Here is a 19,540-nt window from a genome sequence, read left to right as displayed (position 1 = left end):
AACACAGTGGGCAGGTGGAGAGGCTTTCTGGGTTGGCAGGAGATCTTTTTTCCTTCTTTTCTTTTTAGACAGAGGGGAAGGGAGGGGGAAAGGAAGAGAGAGAAACATCCGGTGAGGCTGACCCTCTGGCACCCGGTACTGGGGACCTGGCACACCCCGCAGGTGTGTGCCCTGTCGGGGAGTCCAACAGGCAACACCTTGAGGCACAGGACGGTGCTCACTCCACCGAGCCACACCGGCCAGGGTGGAGGTTTGGGCCTCAGTTTTATTTCTCCCCACAGCAATTTGCCTGTGGGTGTGACGCCCTCACAGAGGTCATGGTCACGGACATGGACACAGCTCTCATGCAGCCCCTGGGGTCCCAGACCTTGGAGCACCCTGTTCCGTCCCCATCCTGGCTGGGCCCCCTGCTCTGTCACAGTGGAGTCCCTGCTGCCCACTCCCTTCCCCAGTGTGTGCAGGTCCTCGGGTGACCGAGGTCTGGCTCACAGTGGGGGACAGCAGGGGTTTCCGCAGCCAACCTGGCCCTCCCCTGGCCAACCCTGCACTCTCAGAAGTGCTGGGCAACCCACTCAGGAAGGGGAGGGGACCTGGGGGGAGGGGGCTGGGGGGGCAGGACCCCATGATTGGGGGGTGGAATCTGTTTTCTGGTCGTTGTTCTCCCTTCCTGGAAGACTTCTGTCCTCATTCTTGGGGCTCTCCCTGTGGATAGCCGGGGAAGGGGGGACTCCCTGCCCCAGGTGCCCTTGTTCTAGGGGGGCTGCAGTCACCCCACCCCACTCACCCCAGCCCCATGCCCTGTGGCCTGCAGTGTCACAGGTGCCCCCCCCCCCCCCCGTCTCGAGCTGCTCCCGACAGGACCCACCCAGGGACGGACCCAGGGTGCCGGTCTGGGAAGGGGATCCTGGGGGCCTCCAGGGTGGGGCCGACGGGGTGCCAGCCCTGGCTGCTCCATTGGTGCCGTGTCCCCGCCCCGCACACGCACAGCACGCACACACTGCCCACCCCCACACGGCACACACCTCACACAGAGTGGGCACGCCACGCACACCACACACCACGCACGTGCGTCCACCCCCACACCTGCACGGCTCTACCCCAGACCCTCTGTGCGCCTCCCTCCAGTGGGACCTGCAGTGGGTCGACGGAGCAACGACGACCCGGGGGAGGAACGGACCTCACGGCCTGTGGAGGGCGTCCCGTCCCAGCCCTCCAGGCCCAGGGGCCCAGGACAGCAGGCACCCCCAGGGGCGGGGGCTGCAGGGCAGGGAGCCGGCCTGGAGGAGGTGCTGCAGGGAAGGGGTGGGCGCCGCCCCACGGGCTGCAGAGGGGGCTCCCCCGGGCATGGCCCCTCCTAACCCGCCAGGCCCTCGGGGTTGGGGCCTGACATGGGGTGGGAGCCCAGCCTCCTGTGGAAGTGGGTGTGGAGCCCCCACGGCCCCCGGTGGCTGAGTGGCACACGCACAGCAGGCCGGTGCTGTCAAGTTTATTATCTCTTTGCGGGGGGCACACTGGGGAACTTGCAGGAGGAGCTGTGGGGCGGCTCTCCCAGGGGCCCTGCCCAGCAGGTGGTCCCTGCCTCGTGGGGCAGTGGTGAACGGTCGCTGCTGGCAAAGCAGACAGGCTTGTGGGCACAGCCGGGTCGGTGCAGGGGGGCCGCCCTGTCTCTGGGCCCCTGCACTGGGAGGAGGGCAGCTCAGCCCTTTGGCCGAGCGCTCCCAGGTCTGAGCGGGCCAGTGTGGGTGGGACAGCCAGCTCGCCGTGGGGCCCCGTGGGTGCTGCCTGGACACGGCCGCCCTTACCCTTTTCTGTGCCTGAAGCGGGTCCTCACAGCAGGGCCCAGAGCAGGGCTGGCCCCAGGCTGAGCAGGAGGCCCCCAGCGAGGGCCCAGAGGCTGTGCCCTGCTCGGGACACCCCATTACAGAGGTCTGTCTTACAACAGGACACACCCTGCAATTCAAACTTGGGGACCAGCGGACCCAGGTCCTGGAATATCTTATCCTGTGGACTTGGCCTTGGGGCTGAGCCAGGTACTGCCTTAGTCTGGTTGGAAAGCTCCTCACAGGAAGTGGAACACCCCCCGTGCTGCATGCTGAGCTTCTCTCCTGCAGGAGGAAAAAGTGCCTGCTGTGGGAGCTTCTGGTCCCTCTGTCCCTGTTGGGGTGGCCGTGGTCACCAGCTCCCCTTGGCCGTCCCTCCATGAGCGGGGAGCCCCCTCCCCTCCACCCCGGGGGCCTCTGCAGGCTGCTCAGTGCAGAGGGCGGGGAGGCAGGGACAGGCAGCAGCCCCAGGTGACACGGACCTGGCCCCTGACACACCCACACCCCTTCCATGACGCCCCCTGAACCCAGCCCCACGCTGTGGGCGCAGGGAACTCACCACCTGGCAAGGTGGTGATCAGGTTGCCCTTAAAGCAGACGTTCTGTCCCTGTCCACAGGTCATGACCCAGCACTGCGTGATCGTCTGGACCCCAGGACAGAAGTAGCACTGTAGGCTCAGGGCTGGGGTGGGGTGGGGACACAGGGCAGGCTCAGAGGACAGGAAGGCTGGCTTTAGACCCCCGCCGACCACAACCACAACCCGAATTGGAACCCATGGTCCAGGAAGGTGCCTCCAGGCCCCTGCCCATACCTGGGGAGCCCACCCTCCGGGGCTGGGAGCACAGACCCCTCAGGGCCCAGGAACAGGGGACTGAGGACCCACCCACACTCCCAGGACAGGTCCGGTCAGCACTGGCACTCACCATGGTCCGAGCACAGCAGGACCGCCAGCAGGACCAGATGGAGGCCTCTCATGCTTCCTGGATGCTGTGCCACGAGGGGGGTGCCTGCGGGGGAGGGGGGGTCCCAGGTTCAGGTTCTGGCCTCCCCTCCCCAGCCCTGACCCTCCCTGGCTGACCCCCTGCTCACCTCCCCCCCCTCCTCCCACCTGCACCGGCCGTGTGCTCACTTCTGGCCTCAGCCTCCTTCAGCCCCGCAGCATCTGCACCCACCTCCCCGCTGGCCCTGATATATCCACCACCCACTTCCGGCCTCCGCCTGCCGCCCTCAAGCCTTTGTGCCCCACCCATGGAAATCTTCGTTAGGCGTGTTTTTTCTGAAGTTCAGGAGCCCCAGGGGCCTGACAACAGGCCACACCACAAGCTTGCCCCTGCCATTTCCTGTAGCTTTAACCCCTGGAGGTAATTCCTGCACCAAAGCCGGTGTCAGCCAGCCCAGTCTCAGGACAGGGGGGCGTGGAGCCATCCAGGGTGGAGTTGGGGGAGGGGTGATGGATGGGTGCTTGTAGGATTTCGAGGAAGACGGGGTGAACCTCTGCAGTTTGGGGAATTTCCAAGAGGTTGCGGGTGGCTTTCTACACAGTCCCTCGGTGGCCCGGGTCTGCCTCCCCTGAGCTGTGCGGTGACCCACCTCCCTTCCCTTGCCCCGGCCCCAGTCCCTGTCCCCAGGTCTGTCCGGGGTCATCCAGGGGCTCCCCAGGAAGGACCTCCACAGAAGGAGAAGCACAGAAGCAGAAAACACCTCACACGCTAACATGTGTTTGTCCGTGGGTTTCACTGCCGCCGGGAACCATGCACATCACGGAACCCATCCTCAGTGGGTCTCGAGCACGTGTGGGTGGAAACCACGGTTTTCAGTCTCACACGCCCAGCCCGTGTCAGGGCGGGTGGTCCGACCGCGGTGAGTGGGGCAGCAGCGGGGGCCGGGTGTGGATGGCCCCTGGGTGGGGCGTGCCTGGCGTCCAGCACCAGGTGACAGCACCAGGTGACAGCACCCGTGCGGCATGACCCCAGCTGCAGCCCCGGCCCCTGCAGACCGCTGCGGCCTCAGCTGGGCCCCAGTGGCGGCCCAGAGAAGCAGCACCGTCAGGCCGGGGTGGGGGGGGCATGGCTGCCCGGGGCCAAACCCACGCCAGCCTAGTGACAACACTCATCACTCAGGACCAAGCAGCAGCAGTAACACCACACACGAGAATGGGGGTGACCCACCCCAGGCCCAGAGTCTCAGTCTGTGGGCCCGGGCACAGGGCTGGGCAGGGGAGCCGACACAGACCTACAAGGCAGAGGCCCCAGAGCCAGTCACTCCAGGGCAGAGGGGCCCCGGGGCCAGTGGGCCGACCTCCGGTGACGGGGCTGCCAGGACACCAGCACAGTGTGGGGCCGCTCCCTGGGGGTGGAGCTCAGCCGTCTCGGGGGAGGTCTGGAGCCTGCCTCAGGGGTGCCTGGGAGGGGGTGGACTCCTCCCTCTGGGTCTCCTCACAGGTGTCCTCCACCCCTGGCAGCAAGTGGGGAACCTCCCCAGGAGCCCATGGGCGGGTGGCCCTGCTCTGCAGCCCTGGCTGCTGGGGTCCCGCATGCACATGTCCAGAGTGCGTCTCCTTGCCAGATGTGACCCACTCCCCGGTCGTTCCTCTGCTTTATCCTCACGCAAGTGTGGGACCACCTGCTGTGCAGGCCCCCGCCTCGCCCGCTCCCCTCTGCACCCACTGCCCCTCCCCGCCTCTCCCCCCCGTCTGTGGACTGTTTGTGCTTCCACTCCTCGGGGGTCGGACTTCCAACGGTTCGGGTTTCTGGCAGTTCTGGTTGTTTCTGCTTTCAAACTGGTTGTTGTCCTCGTTTTGGTTGTGGGGGGAAGTGAAGGGTTTCTGCCCAGGCCTCCCCCTGGGCTGGGAGTGCAGGGGGCGGCACTGTCTAGATTGACTGGTTTATTCCATAACTTCCAGAAACGGTTCTCTCTCCCCTGGCAAGGACCCGCACATTTTTATTCTCGGTGATCACTGCATTTCTTTCTTTCTTTTTTTTTTCGCTTTCTATTTCTTTTTTTAAAATATATTTTATTATTGATTATGCTGTTACAGTTGTCCCGTGTCCCCCCTTCAGTCCCCTCCCCCCTGTACCCCCTCTCCCACCCACTCCCCCCTTAGTCATGTCCATGTGTCATACTTATGAGTTCTTTAGCTTCTACATTTCCCATACTATTCTTACCCTGCCCCATCTATTTTCAACCTACATTCTATGCTACTTATTCTCTGTACCTTTTCCCCCCTCTCCTCCTCCCACTCCCTTGTTGCTAACCCTCCATGTGATCTCCGTTTCCGTGGTTCTGTTCCTGTTCTAGTTGTTTGCTGAGTTCCTTTCGGTTTTGCTTTAGGTCTGATTGTTAATAATTGTGAGTTTGCTGTCCTTTTGCTATACACGTTTTTCTTTATCTTCTTTTCTTAGATAAGTCCCTTTAACATTTCATAAAATAAGGGCTTGGTGATGATGAACTCCTTTAACTTGACCTTATCTGAGAAGCACTTCATCTGCCCTTCCATTCTAAGTGAAAGCTTTGCTGGATAGAGCAATCTTGGATGTAGGTCCTTGCCTTTCATGACTTGGAATACTTCTTTCCAGCCCCTTCTTGCCTGCAAGGTCTCTTTTGAAAAATCAGCTGACAGTCTGATGGGAACTCCTTTGTACGTTACTGTCCCCTTATCTCTTGCTGCTTCTAGGATTCTCTCCTTCGTTTTTACCTCGGCTAATGTAATGATGATGTGCCTTGGTGTGTTTCTTCTTGGGTCCAAGTTCTTTGGGGCTCTCTGAGCTTCCTACATTTCCTGGAAGTCTGTTTCCTTTGCCAGAATGGGGAAGTTCTCCTTTACTATTTGTTCAAATACATGTTCAATCTGTTGCTTTTCCTCTTCCCCCTCTGGTACCCCTGTAATTCGGATGTTGGAACGTTTAAAGATGTCCTGGAGGCTCCTAAGCTTCTCCTTGTTTTTTTGAATTCTTATTTCTTCATTCTTTCCTGCTTGGTTGGTTCTTTCTTTCTTCTGGTCCACTCTATTGTTTTGAGACCCAGTTTCCTTGCCTTTACTATTGGCTCTCCGTGCATCTTCCTTCATCTCTTTTATGGTAACGTGCATTTTTTCATCTAATTTGCCCCAAAATCAACCAATTCTGTGAGCTTTCTGATCACCAGTGTTTTGAACTGTGCATCTGATAGATTGGGTATTTCTTGGTCGCTCAAAAGGATGAGTTCTGGGGCACTGATTTGTTCCTCTGTTGGACACATATCTCTCCCTGTTCCTCCTTTTTTTTTTTTTTTTTTGTCAGGTCGTCCTTCTTACAGTGAGGAGCTGAGCCTTAGGTGTTCACCGGGGCTGGGCACCCCAGTCGCTAGATTGTGACGTTATATGTGAGGCGGGGGGGTCAGGAGTGGGGGCGGGAGGGAATAATGGCGGTAGTTCCGTTCTCCTGGGATCTCAGTCCCTTCTCTGGGATCCTGGGTTGTGAGCTCTGGCTGGTGCACAACTGCTGCCTCACTGGGTCGGCAAGCCGCTGCTTGCGTACTCAGGGTCCACCTCTTTGTTCTTGCGTGCTCCGGATGGCTTGCGGGCCAAGTTCGTGCCAAGTTCCCCCCGATCTCCGAGCGCCGCCAACCCGCGCCCTTCTGGCTCCTCCGCTCTGTCCCTCGTACTGGTCTGGATGAACGAGTCTACTTCAGCTTCTTGGCTGTCAGACTTCCATTCAGATAAATTCTCTGTCATTCAGGGTGTTATTCTGGCTCTAAGTTGTTGTGGTTCTAATCTTGGTTGTGCGTGGAGGTACGGTGCGTCCACCTATGCCTCCATCTTGCTGGAAGTCGGAAGTCCCGTTTCAATTGGCCTGATTATTAGGTGAGCACAACAGGAACAGCAAGTGGTCATGTGGGCTTCTTTAAGTCTACTTTGTAGCAATGTTGCCGACATTGTGCAGGGACTCAGAGGGGGAGGAGGGAGACAGGGAGAGAAACATCATGTGACACAGAACCTCCATCAGGGATCTTGCCCATGCCCCCCATGCTCCCGACCTGGCACACAGCACACGACCCAGGCATGGCCCCTGAGTGGGGGACAGGTGGCCTTTCAGGTCACAGTCTGTTGCTCAACCCACTGACTCACCAGCCAGGACTCCCAGTTTCATTTTCCCTTTCTCCCCGGAGGAAGTCAGTTTCGTTTCAGGAGCTCTCCTCTGTGTGTCTGGGTTTCAGTTATTCGTTGGCGGCTTTCTCTCCTTTCAGAGGCTTGACCTGGTCTTTGCTGTTTGCAATCCACCAGAAATCTTCTCTCTCTGCCACTTGGACCTCGTCAGGGTCATTGGCGGTGCCAGGGGGTGTGAGATAAGATGCTAAGGCTTTCCCCTGGCAGCTCTGGTTCAGTGGACTGAGTGCTGGCCTGCCAGCTCACAGGTCAGGGGTTCGATTCCCAGCCAGGACACATGCTTGGGTGGTGGGCCCGGCCCCCACTGCAGGTGAGCGGGAGGCAGCGTGTGGGTGTACCTCTCTCCCACACCCATGTCTCTCTCCTCCCTCCTTTCCTCTCTGTCTAAAAAATAAGTAAAAGTAAAATATTACAGAATCTAAGGCTGGTGTTCCAGTCCCTTCTTGAAGAGGATTGAGTTTGAGACTGCTTGTGTCTTTGAACTTTGTCTTTGCTTAAGATTGTGTATCTGTGTCTGTTTTGAAAGGATGGCGGGTCTCAACGTGGAACAGTTTTGCTGAAGGTCAGGGTCTAGTAAAGAGGATGAGATCTTTCCTGTGCAAACTCTCCCTGTTGTTTCAGCCTAAGGATCCTACTGGGAAGGGATGGAAATGGTGGTTTAATAGGAGAAAGGACCGCAGTCCCGTCTCACACAGTGAAACCCAGGAACCAAAGGGGAAGGGGAAAGGGGACATTCTGAAGTTTAGGGGTCCGCTGGGCCAGCCTGCTGTCTCCCTGCTGTTGCTCCAGCCCCGAAGCTGTGGAGGGCAGGGGGTCCTGAGCCGCTCCCTTACCAGCACACTAAGAAGTACAGTGATCACCGAGAATAAAAATGTGCGTGTCCTTGCTGGGGGGAGAGAGAGCTGTTTCTGGAAGTTATGGAATAAACCAGTCAATCTAGACAGTGCTGCCCCCTGGACTCCCAGCCCAGGTGGAGGCCTGGGCAGAAACCCTTCACTTCCCCCCACAACCAAAACGAGGACAACAACCAGTTTGAAAACAGAAACAACCAGAGCTGCCAGAAACCTCAACTGCTGGAAGTCCGACCCCCGAGGAGTGGAAGCACAAACAGTCCACAGACTGGGGGGAGAGGTGGGGAGGGGCAGTGGGTGCAGAGGGGAGCGGGCCAGGCGGGGGCCTGCACAGCAGGTGGTCCCACACTTGCGTGAGGATAAAGCAGAGGAACGCCTGGGAAGTGGGTCACATCTGGCAAGGAGACGCACTCTGGACATGTGCATGCGGGACCCCAGCAGCCAGGGCTGCAGAGCAGGGCCACCCGCCCATGGGCTCCTGGGGAGGTTCCCCACTTGCTGCCAGGGGTGGAGGACACCTGTGAGGAGACCCAGAGGGAGGAGTCCACCCCCTCCCAGGCACCCCTGAGGCAGGCTCCAGACCTCCCCCGAGACGGCTGAGCTCCAGCCCTAGGGAGCGGCCCCACACTGTGCTGGTGTCCTGGCGGCCCCGCCACCGGAGGTCGGCCCACTGGCCCCGGGGCCCCTCTGCCCTGGAGTGACTGGCTCTGGGGCCTCTGCCTTGTAGGTCTGTGTCGGCTCCCCTGCCCAGCCCTGTGCCCGGGCCCACAGACTGAGACTCTGGGCCTGGGGTGGGTCACCCCCATTCTCGTGTGTGGTGTTACTGCTGCTGCTTGGTCCTGAGTGATGAGTGTTGTCACTAGGCTGGCGTGGGTTTGGCCCCGGGCAGCCATGCCCCCCCCGCCCCCCCCGCCTGATGGTGCTGCTTCTCTGGGCTTCCACTGGGGCCCAGCTGAGGCCGCAGCGGTCTGCAGGGGCCGGGGCTGCAGCCGGGGTCGTGCCGCACGGGTGCTGTCACCTGGTGCTGGACGCCAGGCGCGCCCCACCCAGGGGCCATCCACACCCTGCCCCCGCTGCTGCCCCACTCACCGTGGTCGGACCACCCGCCCTGAGGCGGGCTGCGCGTGTGGGACTGAAAACCGTGGTTTCCACCCACACGTGCTCGAGACCCACTGAGGATGGATTCCGTGATGTGCATGGTTCCCGGCGACAGTGAAACCCACGGACAAACACGTGTTAGCGTGTGACGTGTTTTCTGCTTCTGTGCTTTCTGTGGAGGTCCTTCCTGGGGAGCCCCTGGAGGACCCGGGACAGACCTGCAGACAGGGACTGGGGCCGGGGCAAGGGAAGGGAGGTGGGTCACCGCACGGCTCAGGGGAGGCAAACCAGGACCATCGAGACAGGCGGGAGGGCCCCCCACTTCCTCCTGAGATTCCCACAAGCACCCATCAGTCATCCCTGCCACAGGGCCCCCGAGGTGGCCCCTCCCCCCCTTGTTGGGACTCTTCGGACTGTAACCTGCTGAGGTCCAGGAGGTTCCTCCAGGGGTTAAACCTGAAGGAAGGGGATGGGCTTGTGGTCTCTCCTCTTGCTCAGCACCTGGGGCTCTTGAACTTCAGGATCAAATAGGCCCAGTGACAACCACCATGGGTGGGGCTAGGGCGTTCCCCAGGAGAGGGGGGTGCGACAGGCTGCAGGGCAGAAGATATGAGGGCCAGCGGGGAGGTGGGTGCAGATGCTGCTGCTCTGAAGGAGGCTGAGGCCAGCAGTGAGCACACGGCCGGTGCAGGTGGGAGGAGGCGGGGGAGGTGAGCAGGGGGTCAGCCAGGGAGGGTCAGGGCTGGGGAGGGGAGGCCAGAACCTGAACCTGGGACCTCCACCCCCCGCAGGCACCCCCCTCGTGGCACAGCATCCAGGAAGCATGAGAGGCCTCCATCTGGTCCTGCTGGCGGTCCTGCTGTGCTCGGACCATGGTGAGTGCCAGTGCTGGCAGGACCTGTCTTGGGAGTGGGGGTGTGTCCTCAGTCCCCTGTTTCTGGGCCCTGAGGGGTCTGTGCTCCCGGCCCCGGAGGGTGGGCTCCCCGGATCCTGAGCAGGGGCCTGGAGGCGGCTGCCCAGAGCCCGGGCTCCAGTTCGGGTTGTGGTTGTGGTCGGCGGGGATCTAAAGCCAGCCTTCCTGTCCCCTGAGCCTGCCCTGTGTCCCCACCCTGCCCCAGCCCTGAGCCTACAGTGCTACCTCTGTGCTGGTGCCCAGATGGCCACACAGTGCTGGGTCATGACCTGTGGACAGAGACAGAACTTCTGCTTCAAGGGCACCGTGATCACCACCTGGCCAGATGGTGAGTTCCCTGTGCCCAGAGCGTGGGGTGGGTTCAGGGTGCCTCATGCAAGGGGTGTGGGTGTGTCAGGGGCCAGGTGCGTGTCACCTGGGGCTGCTGCCTGTCCCTGCCTCCCCGCCCTCTGCACTGAGCAGCCTGCAGAGGCCTCCGGGGGGGGGGGTCTCCCCGCTCATGGAGGGATGGCCAAGGGGAGCTGGTGACCACGGCCACCCCAACATGGACAGAGGGACCAGAAGCTCCCACAGCAGGCACTATTTCCTCCTGCAGGACAGAAGGTCAGCGGGAAGAGTGCGGGTTGTGCCCCTTCCTGTGAGGAGGTGTCTTACATGATGCAGACAATGTACGGCAAAGGCCCAGGGACAAGTCTACTGGCAAACATATCCAAGCAGCTGGGTTTGCCGGCCCCCAAGTTTGATGTGCAGAGTCTGTCTTGCTGTGAGAAGGACCTCTGTAATGGGGTGTCCCGGCCAGGGCGCAGCCTCTGGGCCCTCGCTGGGGGCCTCCTGCTCAGCCTGGGGCCAGCGTTGCTCTGGGCCCTGCTGTGAGGACCCGCCTCAGGCACAGAAAAGGGTGAGGGCGGCCGTGTCCACGCACCACCCACGGGGCCCCACGGCAAGCTGGCTGTCCCACCCACACTGGCCCGCTCAGACCTGGGAGCGCTCGGCCAAAGGGCTGAGCTGCCCTCCTCCCAGTGCAGGGGCCCAGAGACAGGGCGGCCCCCCTGCACCGACCCGGCTGTGCCCACAAGCCTGTCTGCTTTGCCAGCAGCGACCGTTCACCTCTGCCCCACGAGGCAGGCACCACCTGCTGGGCAGGGGCCCCTGGGGGAGCCGCCCCACAGCCCCTCCTGCAAGTTCCCCAGTGTGCCCCAGCAAAGAGATAATAAACTTGGCAGCCCCCGCCTGCTATGCGTGTGCCACTCAGCCCACCAGGGGCCGTGGGGGCTCCACACCCACTTCCACAGGAGGCTGGGCTCCCGCCCCATGTCAGGCCCCAACCCCGAGGGCCTGGTGGGTTAGGAGGGGCCGTGCCCGGGGGAGCCCCCTCTGCAGCCCGTGGGGCGGCGCCCACCCCTTCCCTGCAGCACCTCCTCCAGGCCGGCTCCCTGCCCTGCAGCCCCCGCCCCTGGGGGTGTCTGCTGTCCTGGGCCCCTGGGCCTGGAGGGCTGGGACGGGACACCCTCCACAGGCCGTGAGGTCCGTTCCTCCCCCGGGTCGTCGTTGCTCCGTCTTCCCCTCTGCGCACCTGCTCCCTCGAGCCCTTGCTCCCACCACGGGCTGGTGGCCAGCGCCTCACCTCTCCCCAGGGCCCCCCCCCCCAGGTCTTCCCGAGGGAGAAGTCTCCCTCCACTCCCTGACACCCTGGGGCTGAGGATGTCCTGGGTGTGCCTCTAGGGCCCCCACAGAGACCGTCAGGGTGGGAAACTGAGGCGTCGAGAGGGGACGAGCTCCCACCCCGGGGTGCTGCCCTCACCCCTCAGTTGGCAGGTTGGAGGGGACCCCACGTCCCAGCTCAGGCTTCCTCGGAGGAGCAAGTGCGGACCAGGGGCCTCTCCCACCCGAACTGAAAGGGAGGCTCAGCCCCACCCCTAACACTGAGGCCCGTTCCCCCTCGCCCCAGGCTTTGGGGCAGCTGTGAAGAGGTGCAGGGCCTGGGGCAGGGACTTGCCCCGTGCGACGGCAGCTCTGGGGCCAGGAAATCTGGAAGCTCCTGCATCCCAGAATGAACCCCCTCCTTCCTGCCAGGACTTTGGCCCCACACAAACCTCACCTGAGGGTACCCCACAGCACAGACCCAGGCAGGGCCCTCGGGCACTTGGGGAGCTGTGGGCACAGGTCTTCCTCCTCTGTCCTGCCTTCAGTGTCTGTCCTGCTGGCCCTGCCACACAGCGGGGGCAGGAGTGCCTCAGCCCCGCACCCCGCTCCCTTTTCCCTGCAATGGGGGGGAGGGGGGCCACAGGCTGTGAGGTCCGTTCCTCCCCTGGGTCGTCGTTGCTCCGACGACCCACTGCAGGTCCCACTGGAGGGAGGCGCACAGAGGGTCTGGGGTAGAGCCGTGCAGGTGTGGGGGTGGACGCACGTGCGTGGTGTGTGGTGTGCGTGGCGTGCCCACTCTGTGTGAGGTGTGTGCCGTGTGGGGGTGGGCAGTGTGTGCGTGCTGTGCGTGTGCGGGGCGGGGACACGGCACCAATGGAGCACCCAGGGCTGGCACCCCGGGGGCCCCACCCTGGAGGCCCCCAGGATCCCCTTCCCAGACCGGCACCCTGGGTCCGTCCCTGGGTGGGTCCTGTCGGGAGCAGCTCGAGACGGGGGGGGGGGGGGGGGGGCACCTGTGACACTGCAGGCCACAGGGCATGGGGCTGGGGTGAGTGGGGTGGGGTGACTGCAGCCCCCCTAGAACAAGGGCACCTGGGGCAGGGAGTCCCCCCTTCCCCGGCTGTCCACAGGGAGAGCCCCAAGAATGAGGACAGAAGTCTTCCAGGAAGGGAGAACAACGACCAGAAAACAGATTCCACCCCCCAGTCATGGGGTTCTGCCCCCCCCCAGCCCCCTCCCCCCAGGTCCCCTCCCTTCCTGAGTGGGTTGCCCAGCACTTCTGGGAGTGGAGGGGCACCCAGGGGAGGGCCGGGGTGGCTGCTGAAACCCCTGCTGTCCCCCCCTGTGAGCCAGACCTCGGTCACCCGAGGACCTGCACACACTGGGGAAGGGAGTGGGCAGCAGGGACTCCACTGTGACACAGCAGGGGGCCCAGCCAGGATGGGGAGGGAACAGGGTGCTCCAAGGTCTGGGACCCCAGGGGCTGCAGTGAGAGCTGTGACCATGTCCGTGACCATGACCTCTGTGAGGGCGTCACACCCACAGGCAAATTGCTGTGGGGAGAAATATACCTGAGGCCCAAACCTCCACCCGGGCCGGTGTGGCTCGGTGGAGTGAGCACCGTCCTGTGCCTCAAGGTGTTGCCTGTTGGACTCCCCGACAGGGCACACACCTGCGGGGTGGGCCAGGTCCCCAGTACCGGGTGCCAGAGGGTCAGCCTCACCGGATGTTTCTCTCTCTTCCTTTCCCCCTCCCTTCCCCTCTATCTAAAAAGAAGGAAAGAATAAAAGATCTTCTGCCAACCCAGAAAGCCTCTCCACCTGCCCACTGTGTTATTGAGTCAGCACTAAAGCAGGTGAGGGCCTCCCATGCCAGGGGCCAGGAGGTCCCCATGATGGGCAGCAACCAGGGGGCCACCTGCAGCACTCTGGGGCCCCCGCAGAACTCCACCAGCCTCCAGGGCGAGGCCCTGGCAACGCCACTGGACACAAGCAGTGCCTAGGAAACCCACCTGTAGAAAAGGTTGAAATGTGTCCCAAAGGGGCAGAGAGGAACCTCACAGTGACAGCCTTTCTGAAGGGCGGAGGGAGGGGGGAGGGATGTTCCTCCCTGCACTCACTCACTCACCCACTCACTCCCTCAGCAAAGGAGTGTTCTCCACCCGGGACTCCTGTCCCAGCTCACCTGGCCTGTCCCTGCCCCCCTCTGCCTTGCCCCATCTTCAGTGCCCACCCACCTGTCCATCCAGAAGGCCTCCCCCACCCCTGCACCATGCTGGCTCGTTGCCTTAGACACCCCACAGCTCTCAGACACCCGGAATTTGACCAGCGTCTGCCAGTGTGCATCTGCCCCCTGCTGTGGCCCCACCTGGGCCTGACGGCGGTCAGGGCAACAGGTGGTTCCCCGAGGGATGCAGGGGATCCTTAGGGAAGGGGAGAGCCTGACAGGCACCCGGGGGCAGCCTGCCTCCCGGCTGCCCCTCACGCTCCTGTGCACGCGTGTGCAGGCCCACTCGTGTGACACATCTCAGCTCAGGGGCAGGCTGGTGAACACAGGAGGGTCCTAGGGGTGGGTGTCTCTCGGAGACCCCCACATGGGGCTGTGGTGATCCATGGGGCCACCCGCCACTCCACACAGGGGAGAGGGCCCGGGTGGTGGGTGGTCAGATCCTCCCTCCATGGCCCAGGTCACTCGTGCATGCAGCATGCAACTCCCGTCTGCCACTTGAGGCTGTTCTTACAGTGGAAGCCCTTCCAGTCTCGGCAGGGAGTCCTGAGAAGTCACCCCAAGGATTAAAGTCCTGGACTGGGGGCTCCTGTGTTGCTTTCAGGACTGTAGACGGTGAGATGGGCTCAGTGGCTTCCGATTCGTCTTCTTAAATACAGGAGAGAGTGGGAATGAGGTGACCGGGGTAGGATAGAAAAATACGGAGTAACAGCCCTGGCTGGTGTGGCTCAGTGAACTGGGCGCTGGCCTACAAACCAACCAGAGAGTTGCTGGTTGGATTCCCAGTCAGGGCACAGGCCTTAGCTGTGTGCTGGGTCCCCAGTAGGGGGCACCCAAGGGGCAACCACACGCTCATGTTTCTCTCCCTCTCTCTCCCCTTTCCCCTTTTCCTAGAAATAAAGAAATGAAGTGTTAAAAACTAAAAAAGAAAAATACCGAGTAACAATGTACATATCTTGTGCATACTAAAAAATTCATTTCTTACAGGGTGTTTCCTCTGGCCCAGGCCAGCCCCGCCCCCAGCCTGAGCCCCACCCACCCGGCAGAGAAAACTGGGTCCAGGGGCCCAGGCCGAGGCAGGATCGGGGTGTGGGGGTCTCAGGGGGACTCCCCGGTGTTGCCAGACCCTTAAGGCAGCAGACAGGTGACAAGGTCAAAGCGCCTCGAGGCAGGCGGGACATTGAAGGTTGTTACCACAAAGCCGTTGTAAACTTCCCACCATCCCTTCCCCCACATGGCGCCCGGGGACAAGAAGATCCCAAATAAAAACACAACCTTTAAGCTTGGAGTCCATCCCCATCCACTCCCCCGACTGGAGCCCATCAACTCCCCAGAGACCCGTTTCCTTCACCAACAAAGGGTTTCCAGGAGGCTCATGCCTCAGCGGGAGAGCAGGGAGAGCCCCCAAGATGAAGAACTGGGCAATTCCCGAGACCCCTGCAAGGGGGCAGAGGCAGGAGGCGGCACAGGGCGCACCCTGAGGCTGCCCTGCTGTGCCGACCAGCGTCCAGCATCCTGGTGGCCAGGAGAGCCTTCCAGCACCGAGCGGGAGTGAACAGTGAACCCAGGGAGGGAGGGGGGAGACCTGTCTCTCCCACTGACTCCGCCGTCCAGAGCCTGGTCCCTCGGGCTGACGGGTGCTCCAGCCTTGCCAGAAACACGAGCTCAGCCTGGGGGAGGGAGCCCTGGAAACTCTGGGCATCGTCCCCGTTATGTGGGGAGGAAGCCTTTGAAACTGCTTTGTCCCCAGGGAAAGCTGGCACCCTGCCTACCTGCCACCCAGCATGAACCCTTTTAACCCCCACCCCACCCACTCTATGCATCCTCAGGACAAAGGGCTCTCAGCTTTGGGGCCCTTGGGTCTCTGGCCACCCGGGGGTTTACCATGCTGGCCTTCAGCAGCCCTTCCTTGTGCCACCCTGCTTTGCCCTAATGTGTGCCCCTCACTGCCCCCACCTCAGTGAGGCCGGTTCTCCTCCTTGGGAACAGATCAGGAATTATCCCTGACTCCTGGTTAATAGACGTGCTGATGTGTATTTCTTTACGTGTGTTGGCAAGAGGAACCAGGTGCCTCCCCTGCACAGGCTCAGCCTGTCACAGGCAGCTGGTCACCCACCCCAAGGCCCTCGGGGCCTCCCTGGGAGTGCACACGGTCCCGTCTGGAGTCGCCACAAAGGGGAACCCGAAGCAGATCCAGAGGCCCACCACCCCTACAAGAGCTGGTTCTCAAGAGGAAGGTGCTGATGTAAAGGAAAGTAGTTTAGTTGCAGGTGCTGGCCACCTGGAAGACAGGAGACTCACATCTCAGAGCCCATGTCCACCTCTCATGGGGGCAGCAGTTTTGGAAGGAGGACGGGGGAACAGAAGGAAGAGATGGAGGCAGGGGTTGAAAGCTTCTCCACAGGCAGGTGAGCACAGTGCATTCTGAGAAGGCCCGTGATGACCTGGAGTGTGTCACCCCGGCCTCCATGGGGGAAGGTTAGCAAATCTCCTGGAGCCGAGGTGCTTCAAGATCAGAGTCTGTGCCTTTTGAGCCATTACTTCCTCGGATTGTTATGCAAACAGGCCGTGCATGTACGAGCTGCACAGTGGTGAGTGCCGGCCCTCACAGCTACAATGTCAGAAGAATGGTGGGGCGGGTTCCAACTTCCCAGCATGACAACCTTCACTGTTTCAAACCTCCACTCTCAATTCTCCTTCCTTTTCTGTGAAAGTTAGTGCTGTAGCCCAAATATTTCCAAAAGTTAGGAGAATGAACCCTGAATCTCATTCTTAAGGGAAAAATAAAGTTTTACAGTCAAGTCACAAGATTCGAGTCTCATGTCCATATCTGTGTGTCTCAGACCTTGGTGAGGGGGTCCACAGCATTGTAGCTGAGACAAAAGAATTTCACAGGGACTGCCGAGTCCTGTGGAGAAAAAGGGTGGGCGACTTTTCTCTCAAGAGGAGCCCAAAGCCTCAGCCCTTGCTTTGGTGAGCTTTTATTCTTTCTGGGCACATTGCAGGAAGGACCTCATTTACTATGCACTGGCTTGCTTTAGGTGGTTCCCTTTCACACAAAACAAAGGAGAGGATGTTGCTAATCACATCACAGAAACAGGATATTTGCACATGAAAAGGCAAAAGTGGTTCAAGAGGTTACACTGGTTCTTGGAAAGTTTAGCATGGGTTTTAGGAAGTTACTTTGCAGTAAATGTTTGCTGCCTCAATTCAGCGTGAGAAAGTTTTAGCAAAAGCAAGTCTCATAGCACTCTAGGTACATTGCAGGCCTGATTTTCCACGGGAGAACCTACCCATGGGTGTGGGTCCTGTGCATCTCCCAGTGGGAGCTGGGCCCACGCCAGGCAGAACAGTCTCCTATAACTGTGCACCATAGATTTTGTTTAAACACAGTTTTTTCTCCTAAATCACCCTCACTTTCATCAAAGAGCCAAATGAAGACCAACTCATTTACTGCAGGAAGTCCAGTTTCAATTGGTGTGATTATTTGCGTGAGCACAACAGGTACAGCAATTGGTCATGTGGGCTTCATTAAGTCTACTTTGCAGCAATGTTACCAGGAATTTTCAGACTGAACTTGAGTTAGCCCCACAAGACAGAGAAGCCAAGCTACTCAGTTGCCATCAGGCTTTGCCTGCAGTACCTGCTGTTATGGGTCAGTTCCTTAAGTTCTCCAGGTCCCCAAAGTGTCCTGGGTAGCATCTTCCCTGCTGCCTCCCAGGAAAGCAGCCTTTGCTCCTTACCTGAAAGGCCACCATGAACCTTGTGAATCAGCACCAGGCTGTGTCTCCAAGGGGCCTTTATCACCTCCAGTCTTTCATCTTTAAAGGATTTGGTTGACATCCCGAGTCTGAGAGGGACATGACATTCCAGTCAAAGTCTTGCTGAACAAGTCCACAATTGGAAGTGAAGAAAATCAGATTCCTATTGAATACATGAGAGAACCTACTGCCATGAAAATAATACTACTCTCTCATGATCAGTTTCCAAATTCTGGAGGGATCCAGCAGGGAGAGAAAGGTAACTGCTTCAACATGGGTAGAATTTACCAGATGACTGGATGAAAACCAGTGCAAAACTCAGCAATATTTTGAACAAAGCCACAACAACAGTAATTATTCCCAGTTCATTCAGTCCCACTATTGATTCCTGTTTACCCTGATTATTTCCCAGTATCTCTGTGAATTCAGTCCTTCTCCAGAGCCCCCCAAACACCGACTTCTTTCAAGGAAATAATCTGAAAAGTTATTCTCAGAAAGCCATATTTTAGAATAAGGCAGAGTCCTTTCCACAGACCTTCCTGAAGATGTAACATTTTTTTCAAATGCATCAGAGTGAAACAATGACTGTCTCTAAATAACAACAACAAAAAAACCCCACACAAAACCTTAAAATGACACACTTATAGACCCGATTACAGTGCAATCGACAAAGGAATTTGCTTTTTCTGTAACAACATTTCAAAACAACAATCAGAATGACAAAGAAAAGAATACCAGAGCAGGAAACAACTAATTTGTTCCCACTGTGCAATTGTGCCTGTGGTTTCTGTTGGCCAATTACAGTTGGTTTTGGAAAAGCAAAGGGAGCTTTTGGCTTTTTCACTTGTACACCATGATTGGCCCCTTTTATTACAAATAGCATGTATTGTTTCCCAAGTTAATGAGAATTTTCCACTTTTGGTGACAAAGAAAAGAAATTAGTGTTGTTTAGATTGGCAAGTGTATTTCATAACTCACACACACATTCTTTTCTGGTCTGGAGGCCGGGACCAGCAAGGTTGGGGCAGCTGAGCCTGTGGTCAGGGCCCTCCCCTCCTTGAGTCCACGGTGGTGCCCTCCTCCCCTCAGGGCCCCCCCCATGGGTCTGTAAGTCCAGGTCACGTGCCTGTGCCCAGGGACTCAGCCCTCACACTCACAGCACAGGACCTGTAGAGAGCTGTCACACCTCAGCTTTTCCCTCAGCCCTCCTGGGTGTTGGCTGTGCCACAGAGAGAGTGACAGGGTGGTGAGGGGAGGGGACACGAGGGGAGGGGGAGGGCTGAGGGAGGTGGGCAGGGTGATGAGTGTCTTGAGTCCGGGCCGCGTCTGTTGCCCATGAAGGCAAGGAGCTTTAAGGCCAGAGTGAGTCCTCACCTTGGCTGGTTGCTCCCCCAAGTAGAGGCACCAGGAACACGCCTTTAAGGGGACAGGCATCTCTTTAGCGGCCGAGCTGCCTACAGCTGAAGCAGTTTGGTTGGAGGTTGAGGGTTTGGTCATTGGCAGGCCCAATGTCCTTCCTTACCACTTTTGAAGCAGGTTCCTGGCAGCGTTCCTTTAGGTGGCCCGGACTTTGACTTGGCCTCTGGGCTGATGTCCTGGGTGTTTGGCCAGCCTCAGGGCTGCCACTACAGCTTGGGTCTGCAGGGCTTCCGTCTGCTGCAGGCACGCTTGGCGAGCAGCCTCAGCATTATTTTTCCCAGTTGTTAAAACTTTCAATGCCATGTTTACCAAATCTCTTTAAATGCCATGTTTGAGGACTGTCCTCTGCCTTTTTTAGTTTTTTCCAATGTCTGGGGCTGACTGAGTTATAAAGTGTTGACGTATTAATACCTGTCTCCCTGGAGACGATGGGTATATATTAGTGTTTTTCTGAAAGGCTTTTACCAGTTTGTTGCAGAAGAGTGCAGGGTTGTTTTTTACCCAAATTAGTTAGTTAGAACTATGTAAAGATTTTTCCAGGCCATATTAAAGGCAAGGGTTAAAATATGGAAGTTACTGATGAGTGTTGGGAATAAGGAAATTAAGAACTGAATTTCCTCTAATGGACAAGAACCACATTGTAGCTAAAAGGAAATGATAAGGG

At 59.2% G+C, this 19,540-nt stretch overlaps 2 protein-coding genes across 2 annotated transcripts; one reads left to right on the top strand and one right to left on the bottom strand.

Annotated features, from left to right (window-relative positions):
- Positions 1-1,470: 1,470 nt before the first annotated feature.
- Positions 1,471-2,852, bottom strand: LOC114514594 (lymphocyte antigen 6H-like). Its single transcript, XM_028533798.2, has 3 exons — positions 2,745-2,852; positions 2,380-2,502; positions 1,471-2,105 (listed from the first exon to the last, which is right to left on the bottom strand). The coding sequence occupies exons 1-3, from the start codon at positions 2,794-2,796 to the stop codon at positions 1,828-1,830; spliced, it is 453 nt and encodes a 150-aa protein (XP_028389599.1). The 5' UTR covers positions 2,797-2,852; the 3' UTR covers positions 1,471-1,827.
- Positions 2,853-9,581: 6,729 nt separating this feature from the next.
- On the top strand, positions 9,582-10,971 carry LOC114514593 (lymphocyte antigen 6H-like). The gene is made up of 4 exons (XM_028533797.2): positions 9,582-9,604; positions 9,705-9,788; positions 10,032-10,154; positions 10,422-10,971. The coding sequence occupies exons 2-4, from the start codon at positions 9,737-9,739 to the stop codon at positions 10,697-10,699; spliced, it is 453 nt and encodes a 150-aa protein (XP_028389598.1). The 5' UTR covers positions 9,582-9,604; positions 9,705-9,736; the 3' UTR covers positions 10,700-10,971.
- Positions 10,972-19,540: the final 8,569 nt, after the last annotated feature.

Source organism: Phyllostomus discolor, chromosome 7 (assembly GCF_004126475.2).
Source record: "Phyllostomus discolor isolate MPI-MPIP mPhyDis1 chromosome 7, mPhyDis1.pri.v3, whole genome shotgun sequence".
Classification (NCBI taxonomy): domain Eukaryota; kingdom Metazoa; phylum Chordata; class Mammalia; order Chiroptera; family Phyllostomidae; genus Phyllostomus; species Phyllostomus discolor.
This window is presented reverse-complemented; position numbering and strand designations above follow the sequence as displayed.

Bases quoted from the DNA above. Each gene is read 5' to 3' on its own strand.
- LOC114514594 (XM_028533798.2), bottom strand. From the start codon at position 2,796: ATGAGAGGCCTCCATCTGGTCCTGCTGGCGGTCCTGCTGTGCTCGGAC. The intron at 2,503-2,744 runs GTGAGTGCCAGT...ACCCCACCCCAG, and splicing joins CCTGCTGTGCTCGGACCATG to CCCTGAGCCTACAGTGCTAC. The intron at 2,106-2,379 runs GTGAGTTCCCTG...TTCCTCCTGCAG, and splicing joins GATCACCACCTTGCCAGGTG to GAGAGAAGCTCAGCATGCAG.
- LOC114514593 (XM_028533797.2), top strand. From the start codon at position 9,737: ATGAGAGGCCTCCATCTGGTCCTGCTGGCGGTCCTGCTGTGCTCGGAC. The intron at 9,789-10,031 runs GTGAGTGCCAGT...ACCCTGCCCCAG, and splicing joins CCTGCTGTGCTCGGACCATG to CCCTGAGCCTACAGTGCTAC. The intron at 10,155-10,421 runs GTGAGTTCCCTG...TTCCTCCTGCAG, and splicing joins GATCACCACCTGGCCAGATG to GACAGAAGGTCAGCGGGAAG.